This window comes from Trichomycterus rosablanca, chromosome 25 (assembly GCF_030014385.1).
Source record: "Trichomycterus rosablanca isolate fTriRos1 chromosome 25, fTriRos1.hap1, whole genome shotgun sequence".
In the NCBI taxonomy this organism is placed as follows: Eukaryota; Metazoa; Chordata; class Actinopteri; order Siluriformes; family Trichomycteridae; genus Trichomycterus; species Trichomycterus rosablanca.
The window spans coordinates 18,821,251-18,844,206 of record NC_086012.1 but is presented as its reverse complement, the minus strand read 5'-3'; the positions used below and the strand labels follow the sequence as shown (position 1 = coordinate 18,844,206).

Genomic DNA, 22,956 nt, shown 5'->3' with positions numbered 1-22,956 from the left:
CACACACACACACACACACAACACACACACAGCACACACACACACACACACACAACACACACACAGCACACACACACACACACACACACACACACACACACACAACACACACACACACACACACAACACACACACAGCACACACACACACACAACACACACACACAGCACACACACACACACACACACACACACAGCACACACACACACACACACACACACACATACACAGCACACACACACACACACACACACACACACACACACACACACAACACACACACAGCACACACACACACACAACACACACACACACACAGCACACACACACACACACACACACACACACAACACACACACACACACACACAACACACACACAGCACACACACACACACACACACAACACACACACAGCACACACACCCACCACCACCTGTAACACCAGCAACAAGCAACAACAACATTCATCAGGCTAGTAATCAGAAGGTTACTGGTTCAAACCTCACCATGGACAAGTTCCCACAGTTCCTGATCTGATCCTAAATTTGATATTAGATAAATTAAAACTGTATTAAAAGTAAATTTTTATAAACGTTTATACACACACACATGACCCTGACCAGTATCCATATATAAACATTGTTGTTTCCATTATTTCGTCCATCAGCCTCACGTTCGGTTGTTGTTTCGTTTGCAGTAACGAGCGCCCGTCTCACCCCGGCATGAAGCACTTCATCCACATGATGCTGAGAGAGCCGGGGTTAGGGACCCGCTGCATGCTTGATCAGCCACTCCAGTGAGAAACCTTAATGCTACTGATCATCGTACACACTGAACTAGCGCTGCTAACCATGCTAACGGCGTCTGTGTGTTGTACGCGTGCAGGAGTTTAGCGTGTGGTAACAGCACGACGGACTGGGAGCTTCCACCCGTACCTCCAGTCACCGCTAACATCCTACTGAGCCCTGAGTGGACGGAGAGAAACCCCTCCCCTTCCTGTCAGTGCAGCACCAATCAGAAACTCACTATGCTGCCAGTCTGTCCAATAGGAGCGGGAGGATTACCGCCGCGCCAGGTAGGAGTTACACCTGAAGGTCGTTCGAAGGTTAAAGAAAATACAATGATGAACAGTCTCTATACCAAGCACATGCAAGTCATGAGAGATGTAAACAAACAAGCTGCTCCAGCAGCTAAAGGGACTGAGCTAAACCTGCTTATACATTTATATATGTAAATAAATAAATAAATGATTTTGGGTTCTTTAACTATGATGAGCCAAAACATTAGGACCACCCGCCTAAAATACTGCAGACCTGGATTCCACCAGCCATCCAAAGATCTCCTGTAGGATCTGGTATCAGATCAACATCTAATAGATCCCTCACCATCAGATCAACATCTAATAGATCCCTCACCATGAGATCAGCATCTAATAGATCCCTCACCATGAGATCAGCATCTAATAGATCCCTCACCATGAGATCAACATCTAATAGATCCCTCACCATGAGATCAGCATCTAATAGATCCCTCACCATCAGATCAACATCTAATAGATCCATCACCCTCAGATCAACATCTAATAGATCCCTCACCATCAGATCAACATCTAATAGATCCCTCACCATCAGATCAACATCTAATAGATCCATCACCCTCAGATCAACATCTAATAGATCCCTCACCATCAGATCAACATCTAATAGATCCCTCACCATCAGATCAACATCTAATAGATCCCTCACCCTCAGATCAACATCTAATAGATCCCTCACCATCAGATCAATATCTAATAGATCCCTCACCATCAGATCAACATCTAATAGATCCCCCACCCTCAGATCAACATCTAATAGATCCCTCACCATCAGATCAATATCTAATAGATCCCTCACCATCAGATCAATATCTAATAGATCCCTCACCATCAGATCAACATCTAATAGATCCCTCACCCTCAGATCAACATCTAATAGATCCCTCACCATCAGATCAACATCTAATAGATCCCTCACCATCAGATCAACATCTAATAGATCCCTCACCATCAGATCAACATCTAATAGATCCCTCACCATCAGATCAACATCTAATAGATCCCTCACCCTCAGATCAACATCTAATAGATCCCTCACCCTCAGATCAACATCTAATAGATCCCTCACCCTCAGATCAACATCTAATAGATCCCTCACCATCAGATCAACATCTAATAGATCCCTCACCCTCAGATCAACATCTAATAGATCCCTCACCCTCAGATCAACATCTAATAGATCCCTCACCATCAGATCAACATCTAATAGATCCCTCACCCTCAGATCAACATCTAATAGATCCCTCACCATCAGATCAACATCTAATAGATCCCTCACCCTCAGATCAACATCTAATAGATCCCTCACCCTCAGATCAACATCTAATAGATCCCTCACCCTCAGATCAACATCTAATAGATCCCTCACCCTCACACGCCTACATCAGTGCATCATTTGAATGACGTTATCACAGTTAGCCTCTGGTTGTTAGCTCTGATAGCTCTGTTAGCTCTGTTAGCTTTGATAGCTCTGTTAGCTCTGATAGCTCTGTTTGCTCTGTTAGCTCTGTTAGCTTTGATAGCTCTGTTTGCTCTGATAGCTCTGTTAGCTCTGATAGCTCTGTTAGCTTTGATAGCTCTGTTAGCTTTGATAGCTCTGTTAGCTTTGATAGCTCTGTTAGCTCTGTTAGCTTTGATAGCTCTGTTAGCTTTGATAGCTCTGTTAGCTTTGATAGCTCTGTTAGCTTTGATAGCTCTGTTAGCTCGGATAACGTGTTTGTTTGTTTCCTCTCAGAGGACAGAAGCTACAGGAGATATTTTACTGGATCTGACAGACAGAAATATTTCGGATTATTTAGTAAAGACGTATCCCAGTCTCATCAAAACCAGGTGAGAGTTTCATTCTCTTACTTCTAATGTTTCTGCTTTCACTGAAGATCTGATGATGTTTCTCCTCCCACAGTCTGAAGAGTAAATACTGGGTGAACGAACAGAGGTGAAACTTTTATATATTTCACTCATAGTTTAATGATGATGAAGAATTCTTTTGTTTCTGGTGATATTTTGGAGTTTGTGGGAACAGAATATAGATTTATTAACACTGAATTCATTTAACTACATGATTAAGACTTTAAGACTGTTTTCATGTCCTGCTCACCTTCCTGTCTGTGGTTTAAAGTGGAGTTTATCACTGACGGGAGTTTCTGTCACCACCTGCTGGTCGTGTTGTGGTATTACACAATATTCTCTGTTCCGTTGCCACAGACCTGAATCTGATCTAAATCTGATCTAAATCTGATCTAAATCTGATCTAAATCTGATCTAAATCACCTTCATGCTGCAACACATTTTATGCGATCACGGAAAACAACACACATATTTTCAGGTCCTCGTTAACAGTTAAATCATCGTTTCCTGTAGGTATGGTGGACTGTCTGTGGGAGGGAAACTTCCCGTACTGGACGTGGATCCTAAAGATTTACAGAAGGTTCTGAATCAGCTGAGCTACATAATGAACATCACAGGGGTGAGAGAGCAGGAACTTTACCTACAGTGAGAGGAGCACGCACTCGACCACGCTGGTCCTTCATATATAGTTTCACTTTACATTTACACACGTTAAACTTTCTACCTAAAATAGAAGCAGAAAATATTTATTTAATAACAGCAGCTAAACATTTGTGTACTGAACCCAAATATAGCTGGCAGAGGCGGCATGAAGGTGCAGATGATTGACATGTCAGTTCCTCTTCACTGACGGTCACCTGTCGTCTCCTGTTGAAGGCTCGTGTGCTCCAGGTGGACGTGCTTCTACCCCTCACTGTTCCTCCCTCACAGATTTGCGGCTCCTCTGTTGTAAATCTGTTTTCTCTTGATGCTGCATTAAAGGCCAGCACGTGTTTGTCTCTTTCTGCCTCTCAGTTGGGGTCGCTCGGACTCCCTTTTCTGGAGCGGACCCCACGTTTGAGTCCACACTGGCTGTGAGTTGTACCAGACGGTGGATTGGCCGTTCCTGCTTTATTAAGAGTTTTATTTCGATTTTCTTTGTTTTTCTCTGCAGGGTCCCAACGCAAAAGCAGCCATCAAAGAATTAGGAGCGTTTTTACGTGACATGGAAAGTGAATATAATGTGAAGGTATTATGGGTATATGTTTATATTAATGTATAGTGACTATAAGCTTTACTGTAGCTGTAACGCTGTAGAACTCAGACTGAGATGATTAGCTGAGCTCGCTGCTGTTTCCTCTCTGATGTTCCAGGTTTGGTTTAATAATAAAGGTTGGCACGCCATGGTCGCTTTCATGAATGTAGCAAACAATGCCATCCTGAGAGCCAACCTACCCCACCAATCCAACCCATCTGATTATGGCATCACTGTCATCAATCACCCACTCAACCTCACCAAAGAGCAGCTCTCAGACGTCACCGTGTGAGTACCGTGGTTTAATGCTTCTCATTTCTTATTCTCTGTTGAATATAATAAATAAATAATTGTAAATAATTGTTGATCTGATGGTGACGTTTCTCTAAACTCTCTGATCTTCAGCCTCACCACCTCGGTGGACGCGGTCGTTGCCATCTGTGTGATCTTTGCCATGTCCTTCATCCCGGCCAGTTTTGTCCTCTACCTCATCCAGGAACGAGTGAGCAAAGCCAAACTCCTGCAGTTCGTTAGTGGCGTCAGTCCACTCGTTTACTGGATCTCCAACTTCTTCTGGGACATGGTGAGCGTCAGACTGTAGGACTGTAATCACGGTTCAGAACAGGTCCAGATTGTTTCTGAACCAGAACCAGAACTAGCTCAGACAGTTCCTGATCTGCGTCTCAGGAGTAGAATGTGACAATGCTCCTGGTGCTTCTGGTGTAGATTTAGCAGGACACTGTATGATGAAGCATTAATAATAAAATGATTTATTTCTCTGTTCCAGATGAATTACTCCATCAGCACGGCCATGGTGGTCGGCATCTTCATGGCTTTTGATAAAAAATGTTACACGTCACCCACCAACCTGCCAGCACTCATCGCTCTGCTCAGCTTATACGGGTGAGTTTATCTTCATCATCATCATCATCATCTGTGCTGACTATCATTAACAATAATCTGATGTTGGTAGGTGGTCGGTGACCCCGATGATGTACCCCATGTCGTACGTGTTCAGTGTTCCCAGCACCGCTTACGTCTCTCTGTCCTGCATTAATCTCTTCATCGGGATCAACAGCAGCGCCGTCACCTTCATCCTGGAACTGTTCGAGAATAACAGGGTAAATTTACACCCTCACCATAGTAACACCTCAAACTCCAACCATCATCCCCAAACTGATGATCCAGTCCAGCTTCCACTGACCAGGATGAAAACAACACCTCCAGAGAGAGAAGAAGAAGAGATGAATAATAATATGATGATTTTATTATTTATTATATTTTTATTTCTGTGTTTTTAGTCTCTGCTGATGTTTAATGAAGGACTGAAGAAAGTGCTGCTGATCTTCCCTCATTTCTGTTTGGGACGAGGCCTGATCGATTTAGCCATGAACCAGGCAGTGAGCGACGTCTACGCCCGATTCGGTAAAACACCTTCACATACTTTACATCTGTGGTGTGAAAAAGTATTTGCCCCCCCCCCTCAAATTGCCTTTGCTATTGTGGATTTTACACACACACATAAGTTAACCAGTTTTACCTTAAAGTTTCTAGAGGAACATTGTGCCACCGATGAAGGATACTCCAGATGTACAGATAATCCAACATGTGTTAGAGCTTTTTCTCAGGCTCAGGTCCCTGATAAATCACAGTTCAAGCCACCATCAGTGAATCAGGTCGACCTGAGGCAGTGATGAATCTCCCCAGGAGTGACTGACCTGCTAAAAAAAAGCAACGTCTCAGTGCAGACGCTCGACTGTCCGGTCAGAGTTTAGTTTTAGAGTTTCTGGCAACATGGTGTCTTATTATATCAAACCCAGTGGATCAGAGCAACAGCCAGACGAAAGACATTCATGTTCCAGTTCATCCCAGAGGTGTTGAGTGGGGTTAAATGTGTTATTAAAGATGAAATCAGCCCATTCCAGTACGTGTGTTTGTAGCATTACAGTGCAGGATGTTGAGTGTGTGATGTGACTGATCACTTCCTGTCTCTGTGTGTGGTTGGTGAAGGGGAGGAGTACGTGATGGAGCCCTTCAGGTGGGATTTTGTAGGGAAGTACATGGTGTTCATGGCTGCTGAAGGATTCATCTACTTCCTCTTTAATCTCCTGATCCAGTACAGGTTCTTCCTGCATCACTGGTGAGGGGCGGGTCCTTGATTTATATACATATATACACCTCTGTCTTTATTTATATACATATATACACCTCTGTCTTTATTTATATACATATATACACCTCTGTCTTTATTTATATACATATATACACCTCTGTATTTATTTATATACATATATACACTTCTGTATTTATTTATATACATATATACACTTCTGTATTTATTTATATACATATATACACTTCTGTATTTATTTATATACATATATACACCTCTGTATTTATTTATATACATATATACACTTCTGTATTTATTTATATACATATATACACCTCTGTATTTATTTATATACATATATACACCTCTGTCTTTATTTATATACATATATACACTTCTGTATTTATTTATATACATATATACACTTCTGTATTTATTTATATACATATATACACCTCTGTATTTATTTATATACATATATACACTTCTGTATTTATTTATATACATATATACACTTCTGTATTTATTTATATACATATATACACTTCTGTATTTATTTATATACATATATACACCTCTGTATTTATTTATATACATATATACACTTCTGTATTTATTTATATACATATATACACCTCTGTATTTATTTATATACATATATACACCTCTGTATTTATTTATATACATATATACACCTCTGTCTTTATTTATATACATATATACACCTCTGTATTTATTTATATACATATATACACTTCTGTATTTATTTATATACATATATACACTTCTGTATTTATTTATATACATATATACACCTCTGTATTTATTTATATACATATATACACCTCTGTATTTATTTATATACATATATACACCTCTGTATTTATTTATATACATATATACACCTCTGTCTTTATTTATATACATATATACACTTCTGTATTTATTTATATACATATATACACCTCTGTATTTATTTATATACATATATACACCTCTGTATTTATTTATATACATATATACACTTCTGTATTTATTTATATACATATATACACTTCTGTATTTATTTATATACATATATACACCTCTGTATTTATTTATATACATATATACACCTCTGTATTTATTTATATACATATATACACTTCTGTATTTATTTATATACATATATACACTTCTGTATTTATTTATATACATATATACACCTCTGTATTTATTTATATACATATATACACCTCTGTCTTTATTTATATACATATATACACCTCTGTCTTTATTTATATACATATATACACCTCTGTATTTATTTATATACATATATACACCTCTGTCTTTATTTATATACATATATACACCTCTGTCTTTATTTATATACATATATACACCTCTGTCTTTATTTATATACATATATACACCTCTGTATTTATTTATATACATATATACACCTCTGTATTTATTTATATACATATATACACCTCTGTATTTATTTATATACATATATACACCTCTGTATTTATTTATATACATATATACACCTCTGTCTTTATTTATATACATATATACACCTCTGTCTTTATTTATATACATATATACACCTCTGTATTTATTTATATACATATATACACCTCTGTATTTATTTATATACATATATACACCTCTGTATTTATTTATATACATATATACACCTCTGTATTTATTTATATACATATATACACCTCTGTATTTATTTATATACATATATACACCTCTGTATTTATTTATATACATATATACACCTCTGTATTTATTTATATACATATATACACCTCTGTATTTATTTATATACATATATACACCTCTGTATTTATTTATATACATATATACACCTCTGTATTTATTTATATACATATATACACCTCTGTCTTTATTTATATACATATATACACCTCTGTCTTTATTTATATACATATATACACCTCTGTATTTATTTATATACACTTCTGTATTTATTTATATACATATATACACTTCTGTATTTATTTATATACATATATACACCTCTGTATTTATTTATATACATATATACACCTCTTTTTTTATTTATATACATATATACACCTCTGTATTTATTTATATACATATATACACCTCTGTATTTATTTATATACATATATACACCTCTGTCTTTATTTATATACATATATACACCTCTGTATTTATTTATATACATATATACACCTCTGTATTTATTTATATACATATATACACCTCTGTCTTTATTTATATACATATATACACCTCTGTATTTATTTATATACATATATACACCTCTGTATTTATTTATATACATATATACACCTCTGTATTTATTTATATACATATATACACCTCTGTATTTATTTATATACATATATACACCTCTGTCTTTATTTATATACATATATACACCTCTGTCTTTATTTATATACATATATACACCTCTGTATTTATTTATATACATATATACACTTCTGTATTTATTTATATACATATATACTCTTCTGTCTTTATTTATATACGTATATACACCTCTGCCTTTATTTATATACATATATACACCTCTGTCTTTATTTATATACATATATACTCTTCTGTCTTTATTTATATACATATATACACCTCTGTCTTTATTTATATACATATATACTCTTCTGTCTTTATTTATATACATATATACACCTCTGTATTTATTTATATACGTATATACACCTCTGCCTTTATTTATATACATATATACACCTCTGTCTTTATTTATATACATATATACTCTTCTGTCTTTATTTATATACATATATACACCTCTGTATTTATTTATATACATATATACTCTTCTGTCTTTATTTATATACATATATACACTTCTGTATTTATTTATATACATATATACACTTCTGTATTTATTTATATACATATATACACCTCTGTATTTATTTATATACATATATACACCTCTGTATTTATTTATATACATATATAGACTTGTTTTGTTGATGTTTTGGTGCTGATGGGACGGGTTGGTGTGCAGGTTGTGTGAGAACACCCAGGTTCCTGTGCAGGATGAAGATGATGACGTTGCTCAGGAGAGACAGAGAATCTACAACCAAACTACAAACACTGACCTCGTCCACATTCGAGACCTCACCAAGGTACATCGACCAGGCTCAGAATAATAAAGATACAGATATTTATGATTTTACCTGTATATATAAGAGTGTGTGTGTGTGTGTGTGTGTGTGTGTGTAGAGGTATGTGGGCAGGAGGAGGCCGGCGGTGGATAGAATCTGTGTTGGAGTTCCTCCTGGAGAGGTAAAGATTTAATAATAAGATTTAATAAGAATCTGAGAATTTCTGTGTTTCTGTAGGATTTTTATTATCAGGAATATTTTTAACATCTATAATAATAATCATGATGGTGCAGCACTGTTATTATGCACATTATTAAATTGTTATTATTATTAAATGATATGCTAATGAGGGTGGAGGAGTGTGTCCACCTAAACAATCTATAGTTTATCTGTACTTAACAATCTGTACTTTAGTGTTTCGGGCTGCTTGGTGTGAACGGAGCTGGAAAAACAACGACTTTTAAAATGCTAACTGGAGACACGGACCTGACCTCCGGCGAGGCCTTGGTATCCGGTTACAGGTGACGTTTCAGTAATTCATAAAGAAAAACTGATGAAATGAATCTGCAGGATTGTGTTTATAACTCGTCATGAAAATGTGTCTTCATGAAGCGTCCTGACCAACATCCTGGACGTGCATCAGAACATGGGCTACTGTCCTCAGTTTGATGCCATCGATGATCTGCTGACGGGGCAGGAGCATCTTTACCTGTACGCTCGCCTCCGGGGGGTCCCCGAGTCCCAAATCTCACGGGTCAGTAAAACTCTTCATCATCTGAGCCTTGTGCCTCACTGCACCCCTAAATAACCCTACTGGAATGAATAGAGCTAATGCTAATGCTAACCACGCTCTCCCATTACTCCCATTACACCAGGGGTGGGTAAACTTTTCGGCTCAAGGGCCACTCTGAGTTTTAAAAATTGACAGACGGGCCGGGTGGGTGTGGGGGTTTGGAGCTAATATAAATTGCATGTGAAACCTAAGAAGTAAAGATTGCCCACCTACCGTATTCAGTTACAGTGGGAACAGTGTTGTTGGGACAGTGTATTGAAGTTTGGTGACACTCAAACCTTTATTTTCATGATTAAATAATTATTTTTTGAATATAAATGAAACTCCAGACTCATCACAGTATGTGCACGTTTACACAGGCGTGTGTGTGATTTTTTAATGTATTTTTTTTATTATTTTTATGCTTGTTTCTACTTGGTGTATCACCGTCTAAACAAAACCAATTCAGCATTTAAAGCAGCACTTTCGACGTATGTTAATGGCGTGATAGGCGACTCCAGAGGGGCGGTAGGGCTCAGTGCGATGGCAGATGTGATGAATGAATAGTGTACACCAGATAGACTCGGCTTTAGCAAAGGTCGGTAGTGTTTGGCGTGCGCCATCTAGTGGAATAAATTCAAACGCAGGGTACTGCAGGAAAAAGGTGAAATTAATGCGGCTTTAGGACAATTTTGTAAATACTCAGCGGGCCGGATTAAGCAGCCTAACCTAGCCGTATGTGGCCCGCGGGCCGTAGTTTGCCCACCACTGCATTACACCATCATGGTTCTGTTCTGCACTTCGTCCTGCAGGTGGCGCAGTGGTGCGTTGAGAAAATCGGTCTGGTGGAGTACGCCTCTCGCTGTGCTGGAACCTACAGTGGGGGCAACAAAAGGAAACTCTCCACCGCCATTGCCATGATCGGCTGCCCCCCGGTGCTCTTGCTGGTATGTTTTATACCTGTACAGGACTGTGGAAAAGTTTTAACCCCCACCCCCACACACACACTATCTCTTTTATATTTGACAGTTACATAACTCAGATGTTTCTACATTAAACATGAATAAATGACTTGTGATGAGATGTAACATGTTAGCCCGGTGTGAAGCTTGCTATACGGTTGCTATGGTATTTGAGGTGGTTGCTAGGTTGTTGTTAAGTGATTTGGTATTTAAGGTGTGTTTCAGCTGAAATCTGAACCTACAACCTCCTGATACCTAGTACAGAATTATAAACTGTAAGTTTATATAAACCTCAGTATGTCGTTCCAGGATGAACCAACCACCGGTATGGATCCTCACGCTCGCCGCCTCCTGTGGAATGTTATCATGAGCGTGATCCGCGACGGCAGAGCTGTGGTGTTAACGTCTCACAGGTAAGCTTCTCAGTTCTTCTCAAACTATGTAAAAAACATGAAGAACATCTCCACACTGTGTGTGTGTGTGTACAGTATGGAGGAGTGTGAAGCGTTGTGTACTCGGTTGGCGATCATGGTGAACGGAACCTTTAAATGTCTCGGCACCATCCAGCACCTCAAATACAAGTAAGTCATGCAACAATAAATAATAAATAATATACCGTTTATTTCCTCACCAGTGAGCCACTAATGCTGGTTCTTCTTCTTCTTCTTCTTCTTATTGTTATTATTATTGTTATTATTATTATTATTGTTATTATTATTGTTATTATTATTATTATTATTGTTATTATTATTGTTATTATTATTATTATTATGCTTTTTTAATTCCAGTCACCTGAGCAGGAACTGAGCACGATGAAATAAACCAGATTTCACATTTAAACCCAGAACAAGCCTGAATGTTTATAACACTGTACTTACTCTTACTAAGATCTGTGTGTGTGTGTGTGTGTGTGTGTGTGCAGGTTTGGTGATGGTTACGTGGTGACGATGAAGATCAGAGCAGATAAACCTGGTTCCTCTCCTGATCTGAGACCTGTGGAGGTTTTTATAGAGAAGAACTTTCCCTCCTGTATCCAGTGTGAGAAGCATCACAGCTCCCTGCAGTACCAGATCAGCTCGTCCTCCCTCGCCCGGGTCTTCCAGCTCCTCACCGCCAACAAGGACAAACTCAACATCCAGGATTACTCCGTGTCTCAGACCACGCTGGATCAGGTGAGGGAGGAGAACAACGCTTGGTTCATTTATACACACCAAGATATACTCAATTATACACATGATTATATATACGATTATACAGTATGTACGATTATATATACGATTATATACACGATTATACACCATTAATCCTCAGTTTCCTTTTGTTCTGTATTAATATAATACAGTTCTACATTCAATATATAATCAATACTGTATAAATATTTAAAGCTGATTGATCTTATAAAGGTTTTGATTTGATCTTGCAGGTCTTTGTGAATTTTGCGAAGCAGCAGTCCGGTGAGGATGATGATGATGATGATGTGGTTCTTCATCCCAGAGCAGCTGGAGCTCGACGTGAAGTTAAAATTTCACCCACAAAAACGTCAAAAACCAAATAAAATCACAACAGAAAACAATGTAAAAACTTTATTGATGCTCTTTTATACAAAAATCTGCATTAATCATTTATTAATAAATATTTTATTTGTACTTTTTTATTGTAAGTTTTTTATTTAAGTTTTGTCCCTGAGTTCATCCAGAAATCTTTATTTTGGACAAACGTCAAGCAGCATCTTATAATTCTATTATATAATTCTATTACTGATCTAATAAATGAATTCAGAGCATAAAAGAATAAAAACATTTGCTCATGTCACATTTTCTGTTTTTATTGTTTATAAAATGTTAAATTGAAGATAAACTAAATGCTGTGGGTGTTTGGAACCCTGGACAGTAGAATTCTGTACAGTTTCATGTTTTATGTGTAAATATAAACGTTGTGCTTTTTTGCTCTCTGTGCTTCTCAGTTGAAGTCCCAGCCAATCAGAGCTCGCTGTACTGCTCCCAGCCAATCAGAGCTCTTTGTACTGCTTCCAGTCAATCAGAACTCTCTGTGCTGCTCCCAGCCAATCAGAACTCTCTGTGCTGCTCCCAGCCAATCAAAGCCCACTGTACTGCTAAACTGACTTAAACCTGAACCAGTGCTCTGCATGACAGACCAGAGATAAACGCCCTCAATCTCTGAGTGTAGAAGAACCGTGATCTCTGATTGGCCGAGAGCAGTGATAGGGCAGGTCGTTAGTGACTGAATGAAATGATGTTAGAACATATAAACGATTATTATACATGCGCTGTGTGTGTGTGTGTGTGTGGGGGGGGCTGGATGAGGAGGGTTCAGGATCAGAGGAACAATGGAATGATGGAGGTTCTGAGCTCAGGATAATCTTTACATTCCTTCATGTAGGTTTGATGTTTCCCTCGAGCCCAGATCGTCATCTGTACAAACGCGATCAGCGTGAACACGCCCACTGTGGAGAGAGATAAAGAAGACGTGATAACGAACACACACATCGTTATAATTCCTCTATTATTTATAATTAATCTGGTGGTGACGTGATGGAGGTACCTGGAACACACTGAGTCATCACGGTGAAGCTCATCCACGACCCCACCTGCAACCAGAGCAACACCGGCTACAACCACACAGATACAACCACCCCGGCTACAACCACACAGACACAACCACACAGCTACAACCACCCCGGCAACAACCACACACACACCAGCTACAACCACACAGATACAACCACACAGATACAACCACACCGGCTACAACCACACCAACACATCAGCTACAACCACACAGCTACAACCACACAGATACAACCACACAGATACAACCACACCGGCTATAACCACACAAACACACCAGCTACAACCACACAGATACAACCACACAGATACAACCACACCGGCTACAACCACACAGATACAACCACACAGATACAACCACACCGGCTACAACCACACACACACACCAGCTACAACCACACAGATACAACCACACCGGCTACAACCACACGAACACATCATCTACAACCACACAGCTACAACCACACAGATACAACCACACCGGCTACAACCACACCAACACATCAGCTACAACCACACAGCTACAACCACACAGATACAACCACACAGATACAACCACACCAGCTACAACCACACACACACATCAGCTACAACCACACAGCTACAACCACACAGATACAACCACACAGATACAACCACACACACACACACCAGCTACAACCACACAGATACAACCACACAGATACAACCACACAGACACAACCACACAGCTACAACCACCCCGGCAACAACCACACACACACCAGCTACAACCACACAGATACAACCACACAGATACAACCACACCGGCTACAACCACACCAACACATCAGCTACAACCACACAGCTACAACCACACAGATACAACCACACAGATACAACCACACCGGCTACAACCACACAAACACACCAGCTACAACCACACAGATACAACCACACAGATACAACCACACCGGCTACAACCACACACACACACCAGCTACAACCACACAGATACAACCACACCGGCTACAACCACACGAACACATCATCTACAACCACACAGCTACAACCACACAGATACAACCACACAGATACAACCACACCGGCTACAACCACACACACACATCAGCTACAACCACACAGCTACAACCACACAGATACAACCACCCCGGCTACAACCACACACACACACAAGCTACAACCACACAGATACAACCACACCGGCTACAACCACACGAACACATCAGCTACAACCACACAGATACAACCACACCAGCTACAACCACACACACACATCAGCTACAACCACACAGCTACAACCACACAGCTACAACCACACAGATACAACCACCCCGGCTACAACCACACACACACACCAGCTACAACCACACAGATACAACCACCCCGGCTACAACCACACACACACACCACACCAGCTACAACCACACAGATACAACCACCCTGGCTACAACCACACACACACCAGCTACAACCACACAGATACAACCACACCGGCTACAACCACACAGATACAACCACACAGATACAACCACCCCGGATACAACCACACAGATACAACCACCCCGGCTACAACCACACAGATACAACCACCCCGGCTACAACCACACACACACACCAGCTACAACCACACAGATACAACCACACCGGCTACAACCACACAGATACAACCACACAGATACAACCACACAGATACAACCACCCCGGATACAACCACACAGATACAACCACCCCGGCTACAACCACACAGATACAACCACACCGGCTACAACCACACAGCTACAACCACACCGATACAACCACCCCGGCTGCAACCACACACACCGGCTACAACCACACAGATACAACCACACCGATACAACCACCCCGGCTACAACCACACACACACACACACACCAGCTACAACCACACAGATACAACCACACCGGCTCCAACCACACACACACACACCAGCTCCAACCACACAGATACAACCACACAGATACAACCACACCGATACAACCACCCCGGCTACAACCACACAGATACAACCACACCGGCTACAACCACACAGATACAACCACACCGGATACAACCACACAGATACAACCACACCGGATACAACCACACAGATACAACCACACCGATACAACCACCCCGGCTACAACCACACAGATACAACCACACCGGATACAACCACACAGATACAACCACACCGGATACAACCACACAGATACAACCACACCGGATACAACCACACACACACACACACACACACACACACTCATTCATTCATTCATTCATTAATTCATTCATTCATTCACTGCCTCATTCAGCTCAGGACTGCAGTGGATCCAGAACCACTGAAGTGACTTTTCAGTTAAACATTTCATCAATATAGTGAATAATATCCTATATATAAGACTATATATCCTATAACCACACACACACACACACACACACACACACACAGAGTCCTATTTCTAGTCCTGCTCACCTCGTAGGTGTAGTTGGGGCAGGAGACAAAGAAGAAGAGCCAGGTGAAGGGGTTCTTACTGGGGTACGGGATCTGCGTGGGTCTCGACCCTATAACACAAACACCACACACACTGCTGTACTACACGGGTTATTCTTTCCAACGACTTCAACCTGATCAGGGTCATGGTGGATCCACGGGCCAACACCTAATCACACATTTACTCATTTACACCTAGAGGTCATTTAGTGCAGCCAATCCATCTGCTGCAGGGTTTTAGAGGTGAAAGGAAACTGTAGTACAGAGACAAAATGATGATGATAGCGGTGGTGATGGGGATGATGATGGTAATGATGATGATGGTGATGATGATGATGAATCGTGTTTTTCTCACCATTGCTGCTGGTCTTGTTCAGTTTCAGGTGGATGAAGAAGTTTCCGGTCTCACAGATCTGAAGATTAAAAAATCATTTTAATTTTTCTAATGAAAACTGAAGCGTTTGAGTTCTAAATGTTTCTGTTATTATTAATTAGTGAGATTTTACACTCGTACCAGAAACGTGATGAAGGACGAGTAGATCTGAAGCTTCCCGTACACTGATAAAATAATTCAGCTTAATCTTACTGGTTTAATATGATTCAATTAAGTGTGTGTGTGTGTGTGTGTGTGTGTGTGTATGATTACTGACCTGTGGTGTAGAGCGGATGGTGTGTGTGTGTGTGTGTGATTACTGACGTGGTGTGTGTGTGTGTGTGTGTGTGTGTGTGTGATTACTGACGTGGTGTGTGTGTGTGATTACTGACGTGGTGTGTGTGTGTGTGAGTGTGTGATTACTGACGTGGTGTGTGTGTGTGTGAGTGTGTGATTACTGACGTGGTGTGTGTGTGTGAGTGTGTGATTACTGACGTGGTGTGTGTGTGTGATTACTGACGTGGTGTGGTGTAGAGCGGATGGTGTGTGTGTGTGTGTGTGTGATTACTGACGTGGTGTGTGTGTGTGTGTGTGATTACTGACGTGGTGTGGTGTAGAGCGGATGGTGTGTGTGTGTGTGATTACTGACGTGGTGTGTGTGTGTGTGTGTGTGATTACTGACGTGGTGTGTGTGTGTGTGTGATTACTGACGTGGTGTGGTGTAGAGCGGATGGTGTGTGTGTGTGTGTGTGATTACTGACATGGTGTGTGTGTGTGATTACTGACGTGGTGTGTGTGTGTGATTACTGACGTGGTGTGTGTGTGTGATTACTGACGTGGTGTGTATGTGTGTGTGTGATTACTGACGTGGTGTGTGTGTGTGTGTGTGTGTGTGTGTGTGTGTGTGTGTGTGTGTGTGTGATTACTGACGTGGTGTGTGTGTGTGTGTGTGATTACTGACGTGGTGTGTGTGTGTGTGTGTGTGTGATTACTGACGTGGTGTGTGTGTGTGTGTGTGTGTGTGTGTGTGATTACTGACGTGGTGTGTGTGTGTGTGTGTGTGTGTGTGATTACTGACGTGGTGTGGTGTAGAGAGGATGGTTGATGTAGTACGATAACCAGGCTGCAAATCCCCAATAATACAAACAATTCTGAAAATAAAAACATAATAATAATAATTACAATAATAATAAAATAATAATGATAATAATAATAATAATAAATAATAATAATAATTACCAGGATGATGGTGTTTATCGGCAGAGTTCCGTGTGAAAAGCGATGAATAAAAATGGTCTCCAGCAGTTTCTTACTGTAGTGTAGTGAGTGACACCAACACGCCAACCTAAAATTATTATTATTATTATTATTATTAAACAATCAAACTTAATCATAACAAACAACTATAGCCTGTATTACATTTATAATCACATATTTATGATTCTATTTTATGGACTTGGGTGTGTGTGAAAGAGAGTGTGTGTACATGTATGAGTATATGTGTGTGTGTGTGTGTGTGTGTGTGTGTATTACCTGACGACAGTGTGAGGACTCTTTGTGTAGTCGTGCTGGTGATTGTAGATAAATGGAAGCCGATAATAAAAGATCAGATAAATAAAAAGGGGCCCAAAACTTTCAGCCAAAAACACCTACAGAACCATCAGAAACATCAGAACCATCAGAACCATCACAAACTTCTGCTCATGTTCAGATAAATTCTAATTAAATAAAATGTAAAAGTTTATGTAAATTAAACAGAATGTGAGTTTGTGTGGCGTCACCATCGTCCAGCCGAGCTGAGGACCGAGATCCTGCAGGAACAGAGTCGCCATCGTCCCTACTGGTAAATCTTCTAAAATCTCTTGATCTTTTAAAGCTTTTCCCTCTGAAACACAAACATTCAGCAGCAACCGGCGTCAGTAACTCACGATCAGGATCCAGTGTGAATCTGTTACTGATATCAGGTTCAGAGGTGAGATACAGTGCAGTACAGCGTCGCTCTCTGCTAACATCCTTCATATCTGTAACGTTTACATTTATCATCTCCAATATATTATAGGTACAAAAGTTTGTGGACACAAGATATCAGTTAGAGTTTGTGCTTTTGTAAGATCAGGAACGGACGGATTAGCAGGTCAGGCTCACGTGATGTTCCAATTCATACCAAAAAACTTTACTGGGGTTTAGATCTTAGAACTGCTGAAGTTTCTCTAAACCCAACTCTCATGCTGGAGTTGGACAGAGCCTTCCCCAAACTGTTGCTGCAAATTCTGGAGCATAAAATTGGTTCAGTACAGGTTATTTCAAGCAGCTGTTAGTAACGGGCGTGGCTGAAACACCTGTGATAATATTTACCAGGGTGCAGCAGCAGTGCTTGTCTTGTTGGAGCCCATTTAGGATCTGAAAACATTCAGTCGTTCATCATTAATAAATAAATGTATTTAATTATAAAATTCCTGATAATTAAAATGAAATCTCACATATTTTGTGCAGCTGCTGCTTGATTTCTGCGACGGTGGCGCTCGGCTCGACCTGTTCACACAAACATCAGGAACTCAGATTCATTATAATCCTGAATGATGTGAGATTTAGACGTTCAGATGAAGTTCGGAGGGAAGGACTCACTTTATCCAGGTAACAGAGCTTCGTCCTGCTGATGGAATCCAGAATCTCCACCTCAAAGAAAACATAATTTTTAACATTGGTAGGTTCTCCAGCTTTCAGGCCGTGATCACAGCGGGTTTTAATGAACTGAGCTACAGTGAAGAAATCCTTCAGTTGCATCCTGCACTGGTGCTGCGCCTCAACTGGAACCTGCCACGGTCACCAAAACCAGATCCACTCGAGGTATGAAGGTATGTCAGGGGGGTGTGTGGGGGTATGTCAGGGGGGTATGTCTGGGTATGAGGGGGGTGTGAGGGTGACGTGCTGATGAGTTCTCATGTGTATCAGGTTCAGACGGCGTGTCGGAGATCCGGTTCAGCTTAACGATACAGAATTTAACGTTTAAAACAGCTGATAAAAATAAAAACTGTAATAAAACATAAAGATCATAAAGAATGAAATATTCAGGCCTCGTTTTTATTATTTGATCTTTTTATTAGTACAAAAATCTCCTATAAACACAAACAGAAACGTTTTGATTTATAACAAAGGAATAATATTGTAGGCAGCTGTAGCTCAGCGGTTAAGGTACTGGACTAGTAATCAAAAGGTCGCTGGTTCAAGCCCCACCACTGCCAGGTTATCACTGTTGGGCCCTTGAGCGAGGCCCTTAACCCTTAATTGCTTCAACTGTATACTGTCACAGTACTGTAAGCAAGCTTCTTCTAAATGCTGTAAATGTAAAAGTGAAATAATCAGATTCATTTATGTGGTTATTTAAAGTGATTTACTGCTAATTCAGGACACAATCCAAGCATCTGAGTGTTTGGGGCCTTACTCAAGGGCCCAACAATGGCAGACTTGGTGGTAAATGGGCTTTAATTATTGATGCCTGTATATGATTGATTGATTACTTACATTTACATTTTCTGCATTTAGCATACAAAGCGACTTACATTTATGACTGAACATGATTTTGAGCAATTGAGGGTTAAGGGCCTTTCAGGGGCCCAACAGTGGTAACTTGGCAGTGGTGGGGCTTGAACCAGCAACCTTCAGATTACAAGTCCAGTATCCTAACCACTGAGCTAATACTGATTATTGATGGCTGTAGATAATTGATTGATTATTGATGGCTGTAGATAATTGATTGATGATTGATGCATGTAGGTGATTGATTATTGATGGCTGTAGGTAATTGATTGATGATTGATATATTAATGACAGTTTCACTGATCTGATGTTATTAGATTTAAACACATCAACACTCGTGCAGCTGAACATCAGATCAGATCTGGAGCTGCAGCTAAATTTATCTGTGTGTGTTTATTCCATTAAATCTGCACCATGAAACTCAACACTGCTGCACACACACACACACACACACACACACACACACACACACACTACAGTGTTCATTACTTCATGCTGCACTGCATCCAAATTTACTTCGGCTTGTTTATTTGGTCCGGTCGGTGGATCCGTCTGGAGATTTTACTGTTTTAATTCTATTTATTCTATTTTTAATTCTATTTTAATTCTATTCTATTTTTTTTGCACTTTTTTTATTTATAGTTTTTGTTATTTTCAGTTGTTGATGTTGTGTATTGTTCAGTTTAAAATGTTTTTAGAACTTTTTGTTGAATTCATGATGTTTTTATGAACTGAAACTTATTATAAGATTTAATAATAAAAGTGAATTTTGTTCGACTCATCTGGAAGTGAGCAGCTCTGTTCATCAGTCTCAGTCGTTTCAATCATCTGAGGAAAGATTGTGTCCATCATCCCCACAGCCCTGGTACAGCAGCTCCATCCTGATCCTGATTCAGTCTCAGATTTCTGCTTCTGTACGGTGATCAGAACGATGCTAATCGGACCGATCGGCCTCCAACAGATCAATAAAATTCATTAGATGTGAAGTGCTGTACCATCACCATCCTGAGGAACCCAGTTTAATCATCAAATTTACTCAGAATGAGAGAGCTGGACACACAAAACCACCACCTGAAATCAAATCTGATTATTAAAGTATTAAAAACAACTGGTTTTAAACTGGTTTTATATTTTATCTAAATGATCAGGTTCAGATGAAACTCGTCCTGCTGCTACAGTAAATCTGTGTGATGGTGGTTTTGTGCTGGTTTGAGATCAGTCGCTGTTTATTTAAAATCAATAAAATATTACAAATCTAACGACATGAACAAGATTAACAGAAACACCACAGAAGCATTCTCCTCCTGTTTACCAAAATCATTTATTCCAAATTTGACATAAATTATAAAGTAAACAAACACGACCGTGTACATTTAGTGTCTGTATTTAAAGGGAACTGGGCGTGTACAAATCTGTTTAACAAGAAATACCAAATAAAAACCAAATAAAATCTGAAACTTAAATATGAAGCAAGAAAAAAACTTTGGTCCAATTGAATAATAAATTCTGATCTAAACTGCATGATTTATTTAAGATTTAATTATTACTGAGGTCAGTGAGTCTGATAAAATAATAATTCATCATTACCACAGAAACTTTAATTCTACACAAATTCTAATAAAGTCTGCTGTAAATCACATAGAGTGGTTCATATTTACAACCTGCTGCCCCTAACGTGACTTTATTCAAGCAACAACAACAAATAAACCCAAATAAACTAAAAATAAAGAATAAAAACTCATGCATGAACTTTATTGTACAGAACAATAATTACAGTTTATTAAAATGCACCTTTAATTTTAGCACCTCAAAGTTCTGGATTCAGATTTAAAACACGAGCAAATAAAGAACCTGCAGGAACCAAATAAACCCAGGACTCTGGGATTAGGATTAGGACTAATAGTGGTTGTACAAGGAGGATTAGTAATGAAACAGGATTAGATTCAGGGTAAGATTAAATCCAGATCTTATAATTGGTTCTAAATTTAGGATTAATTTCTATTTCCAGCATCAGTCCTGAATCCGGAACGTTTTTAAAGTAAAATTAAAGTAAAAAGTAAAAGTAAATTCTCCTGTTTAGGCTCAGGATTAGGGATCAGGATCAGGATGATTGGACTGGGATTAGGGTTGTTAGACGGGATCCTGGGTGTTTGGGGGTAAAATGATTCTGTTTTTGTGTCTCAGTTTTCATCACTTCAGTCTTTATGTTTCTCCTGCAGCTCGTCGTCACACCAACACACACACACACGTCCACTCAGTCTAAACCAACAGTGTGTGTGTGAGTGTGTGTGTGTATGTGTTTGTGTGTGTGTGTGAGTGTGTGTGTGTATGTGTTTGTGTGTGTGTGTGAGTGTGTGTGTGTATGTGTTTGTGTGTGTGTCTGAGTGTGTGTGTCAGCGTCCAGCATAATTAAAAGCTTATTTTTATCCCAGGAAGCAGACGGAACCGAGCTCGAAGCCGAATCTCTGGTTTGGATCCCCGAAATCGTTCAGCATGACGTCGATGACGGGAACCTGATCGATTTTGGGAGTGTTGATCTCCAGGACGGTCCGGGAGTAACCCTGCTTCAGCTACAACACACAACAAACACGAGAGATTTCTTACAACAAACGTCACCAAACAACAAGGTTTTCATTTTCAGGTCTTTATTTATTTACTATTTAAATGTTAACAAAGCTTAAAATGTTACGTTTAGACTGGTCTGGTTTACTGGGTTTAGAAGAGTTTAAGATGCTACATTTCTCCTGATACTTAAACTGGTGTGGATGTGAATTCAGGACCAGTATTATTTTAGACTGGGAGACCAGTTAAACCA

At 39.6% G+C, this 22,956-nt stretch overlaps 3 protein-coding genes across 6 annotated transcripts in view; 1 reads left to right on the top strand and 2 right to left on the bottom strand.

Moving 5' to 3' along the window:
* abca4b (ATP-binding cassette, sub-family A (ABC1), member 4b) overlaps positions 1-12,743 on the top strand; it is a 32,841-nt gene extending 20,098 nt beyond the window's left edge. For 2 of the 3 annotated variants that reach the window (XM_062987972.1, XM_062987971.1), the window contains exons 30-50: positions 700-798; positions 888-1,077; positions 2,834-2,928; positions 3,002-3,034; positions 3,460-3,565; positions 4,100-4,174; positions 4,299-4,468; positions 4,586-4,763; positions 4,968-5,083; positions 5,154-5,301; positions 5,482-5,605; positions 6,191-6,320; positions 9,337-9,457; positions 9,555-9,617; positions 9,851-9,957; positions 10,049-10,190; positions 11,021-11,155; positions 11,480-11,583; positions 11,659-11,751; positions 12,093-12,342; positions 12,594-12,743. In XM_062987972.1, coding sequence (XP_062844042.1) covers positions 700-798; positions 888-1,077; positions 2,834-2,928; positions 3,002-3,034; positions 3,460-3,565; positions 4,100-4,174; positions 4,299-4,468; positions 4,586-4,763; positions 4,968-5,083; positions 5,154-5,301; positions 5,482-5,605; positions 6,191-6,320; positions 9,337-9,457; positions 9,555-9,617; positions 9,851-9,957; positions 10,049-10,190; positions 11,021-11,155; positions 11,480-11,583; positions 11,659-11,751; positions 12,093-12,342; positions 12,594-12,725 — 2,611 coding nt within the window. In that variant the 3' untranslated portion in view covers positions 12,726-12,743. The remainder of the gene's footprint in view (positions 1-699; positions 799-887; positions 1,078-2,833; positions 2,929-3,001; positions 3,035-3,459; positions 3,566-4,099; positions 4,175-4,298; positions 4,469-4,585; positions 4,764-4,967; positions 5,084-5,153; positions 5,302-5,481; positions 5,606-6,190; positions 6,321-9,336; positions 9,458-9,554; positions 9,618-9,850; positions 9,958-10,048; positions 10,191-11,020; positions 11,156-11,479; positions 11,584-11,658; positions 11,752-12,092; positions 12,343-12,593) is intronic. The other variant, XM_062987973.1, reaches the window with a different exon arrangement.
* Positions 12,744-12,757: 14 nt separating this feature from the next.
* On the bottom strand, positions 12,758-21,145 carry tecrl2b (trans-2,3-enoyl-CoA reductase-like 2b). Its single transcript, XM_062987301.1, has 13 exons — positions 21,137-21,145; positions 19,230-19,418; positions 19,085-19,136; positions 18,960-19,004; positions 18,386-18,489; positions 18,138-18,253; positions 17,844-17,949; positions 17,683-17,755; positions 16,746-16,789; positions 16,587-16,644; positions 16,214-16,302; positions 13,733-13,778; positions 12,758-13,634 (listed from the first exon to the last, which is right to left on the bottom strand). The coding sequence occupies exons 1-13, from the start codon at positions 21,143-21,145 to the stop codon at positions 13,507-13,509; spliced, it is 1,059 nt and encodes a 352-aa protein (XP_062843371.1). The 3' UTR covers positions 12,758-13,506.
* Positions 21,146-21,453: 308 nt separating this feature from the next.
* col11a1b (collagen, type XI, alpha 1b) overlaps positions 21,454-22,956 on the bottom strand; it is a 48,417-nt gene continuing 46,914 nt past the window's right edge. For both annotated transcript variants that reach the window (XM_062987687.1, XM_062987688.1), the window contains exon 67: positions 21,454-22,711. In XM_062987687.1, coding sequence (XP_062843757.1) covers positions 22,565-22,711 — 147 coding nt within the window. In that variant the 3' untranslated portion in view covers positions 21,454-22,564. The remainder of the gene's footprint in view (positions 22,712-22,956) is intronic.